This window comes from Simochromis diagramma, unplaced genomic scaffold (assembly GCF_900408965.1).
Source record: "Simochromis diagramma unplaced genomic scaffold, fSimDia1.1 OVJJ01000205.1, whole genome shotgun sequence".
Taxonomy (NCBI): domain Eukaryota; kingdom Metazoa; phylum Chordata; class Actinopteri; order Cichliformes; family Cichlidae; genus Simochromis; species Simochromis diagramma.
This window is the reverse complement of record NW_024386782.1, coordinates 15,355,016-15,366,253: the sequence shown is the minus strand read 5'-3', so window position 1 is coordinate 15,366,253 and position 11,238 is coordinate 15,355,016. Positions and strand designations below refer to the sequence as shown.

General features: G+C 40.4%; 1 protein-coding gene across 2 annotated transcripts; it reads left to right on the top strand.

Moving 5' to 3' along the window:
- The first annotated feature begins 139 nt into the window (after positions 1-139).
- On the top strand, positions 140-11,238 carry mtf2 (metal response element binding transcription factor 2). Of its 2 annotated transcripts, none has more exons than XM_040022156.1 (15): positions 140-351; positions 1,225-1,432; positions 1,588-1,669; positions 2,797-2,907; positions 3,064-3,164; positions 3,589-3,767; positions 3,866-3,961; positions 4,300-4,368; positions 4,626-4,749; positions 5,104-5,171; positions 5,295-5,465; positions 7,934-8,060; positions 8,258-8,316; positions 8,513-8,614; positions 8,788-11,238. In XM_040022156.1, the coding sequence occupies exons 1-15, from the start codon at positions 347-349 to the stop codon at positions 9,161-9,163; spliced, it is 1,878 nt and encodes a 625-aa protein (XP_039878090.1). In that variant the 5' UTR covers positions 140-346; the 3' UTR covers positions 9,164-11,238. The 2 variants fall into 2 exon arrangements, with proteins under 2 accessions (XP_039878090.1, XP_039878091.1); XM_040022157.1 differs by lacking the exon at positions 140-351 and adding an exon at positions 374-754.

Below are 11,238 nucleotides of genomic sequence, written 5' to 3'. Positions count from 1 at the left end.
AAAAGAAATATGCTTCTTTAAGGGGCGGATATGTTTTGCTTACTAAATGCCCTGCCTACAATTTCAAATGTTTGAAAAAAATGTGAGCGTCGCGGCACAGACAGCCAGCCGCAGTCGTTTAAGCTCTTCCCATAATGCACTCCCCGATCATCAGCGGGAAACCAAAATGGCGAACTTGCTTGGGGAAAATGAACCGTTTGTTATTTTCTGAGGAAGCCACAAACCCCGCATGTTTTCCAGACACGCTTTAGAAGTGAATTCAGTTGCTCGAAGAGCGGGATAAGAGCGGCTCTTCTGTCCGGTTATTTTTGTCGTACAAGTCGTTTGTGGAAACGGAGGTGACCGAATGAGGTATTGTTGTCATGTTTTCCTCCCGTTAGGGGGGGTGTGGGTCCGACGGTCAGCGACCTGGCTGGGGTTACGGCTTTGCATGTGGATTATTCCCGCTGCTGAGCTCGCCCAGCTGCCTACTATTTAATATACACGACATTATATCAGCGTGCAGCGGCATCCCAAGCTGTCTTTTTTCATCTTTGCTAAGTGGCTGGCACTGAACATGTCCACTCATTTTCCGAACAAAGGAAAGCCTGCATTGGAGGACAGGGTTTAAAGGCGAAGGAAAAAAAATCAATAGTTTCTTAACATCTGAAATTAATAACATTTGCAATAGAAGCTAGAAATATGACATGTTTTATTAGTATGATCAAAGTATCAGCTGTCACTGAGACCTGTAGTTGAATGGAAGTGTTCAGTAGTAAGTACATTGGTCTTTATTTTTGAAAGGGTGGTTAGGTTTCTGGGGTTTTTTTGTCTTTCATTGCATTGAAGCCATGTTACTGACTATGTGGTTAATTAACAATTAGCACTAATTATGAGTATAATCACCTGTTGTTCAAAGCCAGTGGAGAGGAAATGCCATGTTTCACTCTTTCTTTTGTAAGCCCTTCTGCAAGCACACAATGCATCCTTGTGTTTGAGGGCTACACATACAGGACTGTTACTCTGCTGGTTGTTATCAGTTAAAAAAATGCCAATAACATACATTAAATTGTACTAGTATTCTTTTGAGGATCAGAATACACCACGTATAAATAATTACAATCTGTTTACAGTAAACAGAAAAAAAAATTCTCATAAATTAACTTTGCACTTATTCCATATCCGCTTACTCCGTAGTCTAAATTCATGTCTGCCTCTGTTCTCTTGCCTTGCACTGTTTTTCAGAGACTCAGGGGTTGTGGATCACCTGTCTGTGCATCACAGAGCTCATCCCCCGCAGCAGCAGCAGCAGCAGGCTGTGCCCTTGTCCCCCACAAGCCTTTCTGCCAGGGGAGAGTATGGAGAAGACAGCATGTCTGACAGATTTTCAGAGGGACAGGATGTCCTGGCCCGGTGGTCAGATGGCCTTTTCTACTTGGGAACAATCGCAAAGGTTAGTGTGAGGATGATGCATATGATGCATGCAGGTAAACGGACTGTGGAGAGCGTTGGCGGAAAAACTCTTGAAATCAGTATAGGTCATCTACAGCAAAATCTGCCCCTGTCGCACCTGGAAACAAGTAAATCTTTCTTTGTTTTGTTTTTCAGATAGATCGGGACAAGCACCGATGTTTTGTGGTTTTTGAGGATCGGTCAAAGTCTTGGGTTCTTTGGAAGGATATTCAAACAGGTGAATGAAATTTAAAATGTGCAATATATTTTAGTGTAATTGCTAGATAATATGCAGTAAAGATACTGTAAGCCATTGCAAAGAGGGTAGGGAGTCAGTTATCCACAATTTGTGCTGTGCAAACCTGTCTGCCTCTTCCAGGACTTACTTATCTCTTGCTCTTCACACTGACAGTTAACTGTAGAGTGTATCAGTACAGTCGCAGCGCATTGCTAACATGCAGACGGGCAGCTATCGCTCCACTTAAGCCCCTTTAGCTATTATGGTGTTAAGAAAAACGTGTTCTTCATTTTTATTCTTAAATGGGATGGGTCATGAATAAAGCATTAATGAAAGACACCAAGACGCTATGATCAGACACATTCGTCACATTTGACTGCAAACGATTTGTGAGAAGTATCTGGTTAAGACTTTTCTTGGCATTGTGACATTTATGAGATAATTTTTATTTATTTATTTTTAACCTCAACCTGATCGCGATAGTTGAATTGTGATATATTAAAAAAGTATGACAAAGAATCACCACATGAGATGCAATCAAAATCGTATTATAAAATCTATTCCAGTGTGAGTGTGATAAAGCGATATGAGGCAACTGTTGCTGCGATTTGGCGCTACAGGGGGGAAAAAAAATTGGTTTGAATAGAAATCCACTTTCCAGGTCCACAAAAGCCACATAGTTATTACAAACATCCCACACCCTCGAATATCCTCAGGAGGATGAAGGCAGCAAACTGTCCGCAATCAGGATGAAAACTGCTTTGTTCCTGCTGACTCAAAAGTTAAGTCAGTAGACGGAATCTTCTCTCTAGTATCCTGGTGTAGACCTTCAGGGACATGGAAGCGCGATTTCGCCCACACCCCCCATAACCAGACAGTTTGGATTTTATTTATCCAGGTTGTAAAATATTTTCCCTGCCACCTTTCTCTAGTTTCAGCTGGGTGAATTTGAGTCGTCCTTCTCACAGCAGCAAAAGTTGCTGTGAGAGGGATGTCTTTTGTTCTTGTGATGACTCGTACTCCTCTGACCTCGGTTGACTGAAAGCTGCTCTAAATTATACCCCTAGTCATACCACCATTAATCTGAAACTTTAGTTGCTTACCTTCATGACTTTGCTGCTGTTTAGGGGAAGAAGATGATGAGGATGACGACGACGAAGACATTGTGTGCTCCATATGCCAAGACGAAACTTCAGAGGAACCCAACGAGATTGTCATTTGTGACAAGTGTGGACAAGGTATCATTTATCGTCTTTGATGTTCCAACATAAGCCAGAAACAGTTATTTTATATGATATTTGTAACCCATTTAAACAGCCAGTCTCAGTAGTTTATTTATTCATCTGTTGTGCTCTAATCTCTGGCCATTACGGATGTGTTCATTTGTGTTTTAGGCTACCACCAGCGGTGTCACTCCCCTGTCATCGATGCTGCTGTCATCGACTCTGATGACAAGTGGCTTTGCTCAGAGTGTGAGCTCACTTCTCTCGCTAAGGTGCAGATTTTTCTTTAAGAAGAAATACGTCAAACATTTACCTTGAACAAGTGGTTTACACGAGTTTGTTTAACATGACACATGTCTGTTTTGGAGAGTGCATTACTTGCTTTGTTTGTAAATCAAAGTGGATATAAAAGACTTCATAGATTCCAATGGAGTGAATAAAAGTGATTGAGGCTTTAATCCCACAATAAAATGTCCCAAGATTAAGAAACCCAATTAAGTGAATGAGGCTAAACTATTCTAAGGTCATTTATTTGTTGAAAAATCCCCAAATATTTATGGAGAAATTAAAAATTTTCCAAAGAGCTTACCAGCTTTAAAAAGCACCTCTTTATATGTGTTTACCAAATTTTCTTTTTTTCTTTTTATGTATTTATTTTGGTGGGAAAAACATGTTTTTTGTTTGTTTGGTTTGCAGATGGGTGGTCCACACAGAAGAGGGGCGTCTGCTAAAGATTTTCTGCAGCAGGAACAGCAGGAGCCGCAGCACATGGAGCTACACCTGTCCTTCCCATACGTGCTGGAGGAGCTGGTGTGGGACCACGGCCACAAAACCAACATCCAGCAGTGCTACTGCTACTGTGGCGGTCCAGGAGAGTGAGTGATGTTGCATATTCTGGCAAGAGTGAAAAGCTTGGATGGAAATGTTCCCATGTCCACGAAAGTTATAATGTTCATATTCTGTTTGCTTGCAGCTGGTACCTGAAGATGCTGCAGTGCAACATGTGTCAGCAATGGTTCCACGAAGCCTGTCTCCATTGCTTACAGATGCCAATGCTCTACGGAGATAGGTGACCATATTTACTGCTTCTAATGTAAATGTTTACCCTCGACAGTGGATCTTGACTGTATTGTTGTACGTATTCAAGTCTGCTCCCCAATGGCCTGCAAAAGTGTGGCTTTGGAGAACAAAGGCAGCCTATTAAAACTGGTCTTGAAATGATGGTGAATATACTTCTGGGTAATATTCAGTTTTTAAGTCAAGTTTTGGGAAAAAGTGCGTGCACACAAACAGAATGGTAAAAAGAAACGTGTCTCAGTGGACAGTCAGCTAGAGCATAGCTAGGTTTTTATGTTAAACTTTATATTGTGTTCTTGTTGCCTGAGGCCTTTTTATTTTTGCCTTCAGGTTTTATGTGTTTGTTTGTTCGGTTTGCAATGGTGGACCGGAGTACCTCAGCCGTCTGCCTCTCAGCTGGTAAGAGGAACTTGTACTTTGACACACACAGCTGGCTTTTTATTCTATTAAATTACACAAGCATGCATTTACTCTTCTTCTTAAAAGCTCTGCTACCTTTGACGCCCAGGGCTAGAGAGCTGTGATAAACTTTTACTCCACCTCTGTAATTAAATCTTGTGGCTCCAGCAAACATATTTGGTGTCTTTATATTAGTATTATTATTATTTTTATTTTTTAAGACAGACTGAAAAACAGTATTTACTGAAATATTTCAGGAAGGATGTCGCACACCTGAGCCTCTACAACCTGAGTGTGATCCACAAGAAGAAGTACTTTGACTCAGAAATGGACCTGATGGTGTACATCAATGATAACTGGGAGCTGCTGCAGCTGGGTGAGGTAAGGATAAGCTATGTAATGCACCAGTGACCAATTGTAGACCAACAGATTTTTTTTCTTCTATTATTCATATTTCATTTCATGTCCCATCCATGTTTACTTGTTAGATTTGGAACAGGATGTCAGGAATTGGCAGCCACACAAGTCAGTGTTTTTTGTTTTTGTTTTGTTTGTTTGTTTTTGTTTTTGTTTTTTTGTAGCTGCTTAATGCATCAGGTTGATTGGTGGTCTGAAAGCCACACTGTTAGGTAATCCAAGTAGAGGGTTATTTCCCAAATAGAAATAACCTGGCCCCCATTTGGATTTTTAAATATTTAAGTTTTTTCTTGTACAATGTCTTTCCTGTGTCTACAGCTCGCCAACACTCCACGATCAGAACGATATGAAAATGTTCTGGAGGCGCTTAACAATAATAGCTGCATGTAAGTTTATCTGCTGCTCTTGAAATCTTTATGCTGATGACAACATCAAAGTGCCTCAAATATCTCCCAGTATTTGCACAGACTCCATGTTTTTTACATGGCCACCCTTTCACCGTGTCCCAGGTTCATGTCAGGAAAGGAGGTGAAGAAAAAGAAGCACTTGTTTGGCCTGAGGATCCGTTTTCCTCCTGTTCCCCCCAACTGTGACGAGCCAACCAGCAGAGTGATGGAGAAGGCTTCACATGAGATAACCATCAAGGGATGCAAGTCCACTAAAGCACTGTCCGCCATCAGGTTAGACATGAAACGTGTCGATGCCCTAAAGTTAAAGGTGCCCACTGGATACTGTGTTAACCTGATCCTGTATAGAACTCATTAATGCTAGGTCCATGTAGGGAGATCTAAAGAGAGATTCAGAATAAAAACAAAAAGTTGGCTTCTGCTTATTGTTAGTACTTACAACGATTATGCTTGTCTGGTGGGAGGAGCTTAGCGCACGTAATGTAGAGTAGTGGTGGGGGACTAAGCCTGAAAGTTGTATCACTATTTTTCAAGGAAGTTTGGGATAAAGATATTTATGACGCTATGGGGCCCAAAAAATACTGAACTGTGATTGCACCTTGCCGGGTGCAGCTTCGATGATCTTTTTCCTGTGAAGTGCTGACATTGGTGACATGCTAAGCTAATTTTGAAGTGTGAATCTGTTGCCCTAAGGTGGTAGCAGCAGTATTATAGTGCAATAGAAGTGACACATAAGTCAAATGCAGGCACTAAAGTTACCTAGGTAGTTTTTTTCCCTTTTTTCTCAGTGAAAATGTTTATTTAACACTTTATTTACTGTTAAAGTGTTAACTACACCTTGTAACAGGAGCTATACAGTACCTGTTTCATAAAGCCCTACTTTCCCACCATGTCACCATGAAGCCCGTAGACTGTCTATAAAAGATGGACCTAGCCGTTGTGACATCCCCCCCTCATTGGTTTCTGAAATAGCATTTTGAAGCCTTGTGTTTGGTGCTCCTTGCCACGTTGTGTTTTTTGAAACAAGACTCAGAGGAGCTGACCGAAAAGTTGAGAACACTCATACTGTACTTAGTTTTAATTTACTTGGTCACTGAGCGCTGCTTTATGTTTGATCTGACTCAAAATGGGATCATTGTTCATGTCATATCTCATGTTGTATTCTTGACTAGTAGACTTGAAACTAGTGACTGAAATATAAACCTGTTGGGAAATCGTTAGTCAAGTCATAAATAAAATGAGATGTAGAGCCACAAGGTCATGGACTTTTCATATAGTGTGACATCTTTTGCAGTGACAGGAGTCTCCCCCTGCTGGCCAGAAAGAATGGCCAGGTTCACATTGGCTTCACTTTTCACCACTTTACCTTGAAGCCTCTCCATCTTTTATATACAACCTAAAAAAGAGAGATGATTATTTGCTAATAAAACTCCTGTTATTTGGTTTTCTATAGTTTATCATTACATGCACAATTTAGAAATTGCTGGTGTTAGACTGGCGAAGTTAAGGACCAAAAAAACTGTTTTAGCTGTGCCCCTTTACCTTGTTAATTTAATTTAAGAGTGGGATTTTTTTTTAATGTATTATAAGAGCATTTTGTTTGTTTGTTTTAGGCTAAAACAAAAACAATGCCCCTTGTGATCTACAGATGAGGACAGAATTTTAGCCCCCCTATAAAAAGCCATTTTTGTGAACTATTTTCCAACTACTGTTAAACAGAGTGAGGAAGTTATAACATAGATTTTCCAAATTATGAAATGATTCTTCTTTGCACATGAAACAAGACTATTTCACCAAAATTAGCAGGATTGATATTAGCCTCCCTGTTGCTAATATTCAGTTATCCTTCTTTTGCTTGATAACAGCATGCAGTAGTTGTTGTTGTAGTTTTCAACAAGTCTCGCACACAACTCCTGAGCAATCCCAGCCCAATCTTAAATCTCTTAAGCGCCTCCAGATTTGATTGTCTTCTCAAATGGATGTTGGTCTTTAGTTCACCCCGCAGATTTTCAGTGGGATTCAAGTCGGAGCTTTGTACAGGCCAGTCAGTAAAGCTCATTTTGGTCTTGTGGAGGTCGTTCTTTACCAAGAGCAACATATGTTGTGGGTCGTTGTCATGTTGGAAGACGAAGCAAAGAGCCAGTTTTTGCTGCTGACTGCTTGAGGATTTCTTTCAAAATCTTCACATCTTCCTTCCTTCCTTCCTTCCTTATTCCTTTGACCTTGATGTGAAACCCAGATCCAGACACTGAAAAATCCCCACGACATAAAACTTCCACCTCCACGTTTCACTGTGGGGAAAGTGTTCTTAGGGTTCTGTGCCTCTCCCTTCTCTCCAAAAGCAGCATCTCTTTAGTCAAAGAGCTCTAGTTTAATCTAATCTGACCAAAGGATGCAACTTTCTCCAACTTGTCCCTAATTTCTTTCTTTTTTTTTTTTTTTTTTTTTTTTTTACCTGAAATCATTTGCTTATTAATTTCTAAAGAAAATATGTTTAGAAATATGTTTGAAAAGTTCTTGCTCTGTTTAAAAAATAAATAAATAAAGACAAAGTTTTCCAAATTTCATAGGGTGGCTAAGAATTTTCTCCTATCTATAGATGAATTTCCCTTTTTTAAGATGATTTTCAAGGGTGTCCTAACAGTTTACATAACACATGAACTGCCTAACAGTTTCACTGTTATTTCAGGCACAACTGCCTTTATATGTAAAACTGTTCTGAATGTTTGTTGTTGCTCTAGAAGTCCCAGTGCTCTTACCAATGGCACAGAGAAGAAGAAGAAAAAGAAGAAAAGAAAGAGGAAGCAAGGAGCACGCTCTCTGGAGACTCTGGCTAAACCACAACGCTCCAGTGAGCCCTCGTCCCAGGTGTGTCTGTGTGTTTGCATGTGTGTGTCCTAGTGGGCGTGAGCTGGGGTGTGGGCGTGAGCTGGGGTGTGTGCATAGAGGGATGGGTATTTTTGCATTGTTATTTTGTATAGGTGTTAGACATTTACTGTTGGAGTTATATGAGAAGAAACCATCTTTTTGGTTTTGTTTTTTTTTTTTTTCCTTTGCTTTGACAGGAAATCAGGAAACCGCCACCGTTAGAGCCCCATGCTTTGGATCACTTTACATCTGTCAAGTAAGTAGGCAATTATAAACTGTAGTTCTAAAGCAATCAGAACGGTTCAGCTTTGTTAGGGTGAAGATTCGGGCAAAAGCAAATTGAATTATCAATCACAAACACAATGTGTTTATTTGATTTGCTTGATTCACTGTAACATAACAAGAACCATAATGTTTTAATCTTTTACCTTCCCCCCCCCCCAAACCACCAGGAGTGACAGGTCTCTGCTGTCTTTAAAAACTTCAGATGTGGAATCCATCGGCGCCCTGAGCACTTCAGAAACTACCTCAACTAGCATTTCAAGACAGTCCAGGTATGCCTGCCTGATGTTTGCTCTGCACTGAAAGTAGAATTGTGCTGGGTACAAACTCAGACTTGCATGGCTGTAGACCTTTTCCTAATTTTCTGTAGTCTGTTTTTTATTGTTGCTCTTTGAATTAACAGCATTTTTTTTACTTCCTCTTTTTCCTATCAAACACCCTCCAGCCTCTGCAGCTCCAGCAAGACGCGTACAGCAGCCCCCATCATGCCTGTTTCCCCTCCACCTTTAAAACGGAAACGTGGACGGCCACGGAGGGTCCCCCAGCCCCCCACCCCAGACATCCCCCCTCCCAGCTACGCAGACCCACACCCCTCAGCCACAGAGTTGTTGAGCTCCCTCCCAGGGCTTCACTCTGCAGACATAATTCACGGCATGGACCCCAACAGCCAGCTCACCCACCTAAAGAGCTCCATCAGCAACTATTTTGGAGCAGCGGGACGTCTGGCCTGCGGGGAGAAGTACAAAGTCCTGGCCCGACGGGTCACCCTTGATGGCAAGGTGCAGTACTTGGTGGAGTGGGAAGGAGTCACTGCCTCGTAGGTTTTTTCACATGTCGCTCGTCACTTCTAACTTTTCACCAGCACCCGTGGGACGTTTATGTCTGTGCTGAGGACGTGTGTATTCAGAGCATTAACTGATTATATGCCTTTATTTAGTTTGGACAGGAGCAAGTTCTGCTTACTGTAAAGCCTACTGGTTCAGTCCAGTCCAGGGTGACTTTTACAGTTATACACACCGTATATGTGTTTAAACAGTTTCATGGACAGCACAAAGTTGTCACAATAGCACAGCGTTTTTGTGCTGCTGTGGTTCCAACTTCAACTAACAGGTTTGAGTGTTTACAGAGAACAGCCCCTTTATTCAGATGCAATTCATTGATCTGTATACTGCACCTGTAGGCTTTCAGTGACCTGTTATTGTGCTTAATCCAGTGATATGCTTTCATTTCAAGACACGTTAATAATAACTGTAACGTTGTATTTTATTTTATTTTTCAAATAATATCTTTAAGTGTTATCTTGGAGGATAAGAGAAAGATGGGGAAGTTTTATTAACTAATGCTTTTTTTTTTTTTTTTTTTCCCCCTTCCCCCCCACCGTACCACCACCACCAAATGAGGTAAATAATAATCTGTACCCACAGTCGTGCCCCGTCTCTCTCTAGTCCCAGCTACGAGTACCTCTCAGTGCCTTTGGCAGGCATGTTGTTCAGCTCTGTGTTGGAAATTGTGCTCGTTTGTGAGTGGTTAAGGAGAAACTCGAAGCAAAAGAGATGTGCTGCTGCAAATGTTTGTTTTATATAGAAGTATACTACATTGATTATTACCCTTTCTACTTGTTCTGTCTCTTGACTTTTCTGTTCAGCGGGGCAGTTTTTTGTTATTTTAATCATGGATTCACTTCACACATCAAGTTGATGGAATATCCGTTAGGTCGCCAGCTCATTTTCAGTAACAGTTGGATCATTTCAGCTTATACAAGGCAGTATTTGTCATGGATGGTAACGTTCTCAATTTTTAAAAATGTATTTGTCTACTCCTAATAGTTTAAATTCAAGCGTGGGATTCTTATAATTAATCTCTAAAATTCACAAGCCCATATATAAGGGCATTCTTGGTAAATTGTGTCACTTTGTTTTTGTCTACATAAATCTCCTTTTTAAAGTGTTTTGATTTGGATTAAAGAACCTAACTTGTTTTTTGTTTTTTCATTTTGTCTGATAGTAAAATAAAATCCTGCATAAAAGGAATGTTATATACCCACCAGGAGTTCAGAATTGTTCCCTATGCGTGTTAGTCCTTGTTAAAGCTGTTTGCGTATTTAACTGGACCGCATGACTCAACAGAAGGAAAGTTCATCGTTATGATCATTTGACTCAGGCTCTCAGTTTGTGTGCGTGTGCGTCCGTGTGTGTGCATGCGTGTGCGCGTGTGTACAACAAAAAACATTGCACTTGGGTTTTTTTGTTTTTGCTTTCATGTCAAGTTCACCTTGTGGTCTACACACTCAGGATATGCCCCAAAAATGTCACTGCAATGCATAGGTCTCTTCGCTGTGTGGCAGGAGGATTTAGTGTAAGTTGTTCTCATAGTGTTGCTCATCAGTATTTTATTTTATATATATATATATATATTTTTTATTTTATTTTTAAGACGACCCTCCATGTGTCATTACTTTTGACCATATTTCCATATGTAAGTTTTTGATAAGTCTCATTTGTGGTCTGTTGCAAAACCTACTTGTTTTAATTTAAACTGGGTCATAACACAATCACTGGAATATAAAATGCTGTATATCATTGCAATAGGTGAGTATTCAGTTGATATCTCTTTTTGGAGATGTTTCTGCTTTTGTTAAAACACACAGACACTGACATGTCTTCTTTGTAGGGGTATAGTCAGTGTATTTCAAGCTACTCTCTACTCAGTGTCTCAGCCGACATGTTGCTACCACTGGCTTCCAGCAGGCTTCTGTAGCCAAAGAACATACATGTAATGTCTGCTTTGTCTTTTGAGATTTTTCTTATTACATTTTTATACATCATTATATAGGTTGATGTGATTTTTGAAAACCTGTTTTGTTAAAGGATTAATAAAGTCAGATATTTTCAACTGT

Excerpts from the sequence above, each read along its gene's own strand:
- mtf2 (XM_040022156.1), top strand. Across the intron at positions 8,317-8,512 it reads GATCACTTTACATCTGTCAA|GAGTGACAGGTCTCTGCTGT; the intron begins GTAAGTAGGCAA and ends CCAAACCACCAG. Across the intron at positions 8,615-8,787 it reads AGCATTTCAAGACAGTCCAG|CCTCTGCAGCTCCAGCAAGA; the intron begins GTATGCCTGCCT and ends AACACCCTCCAG.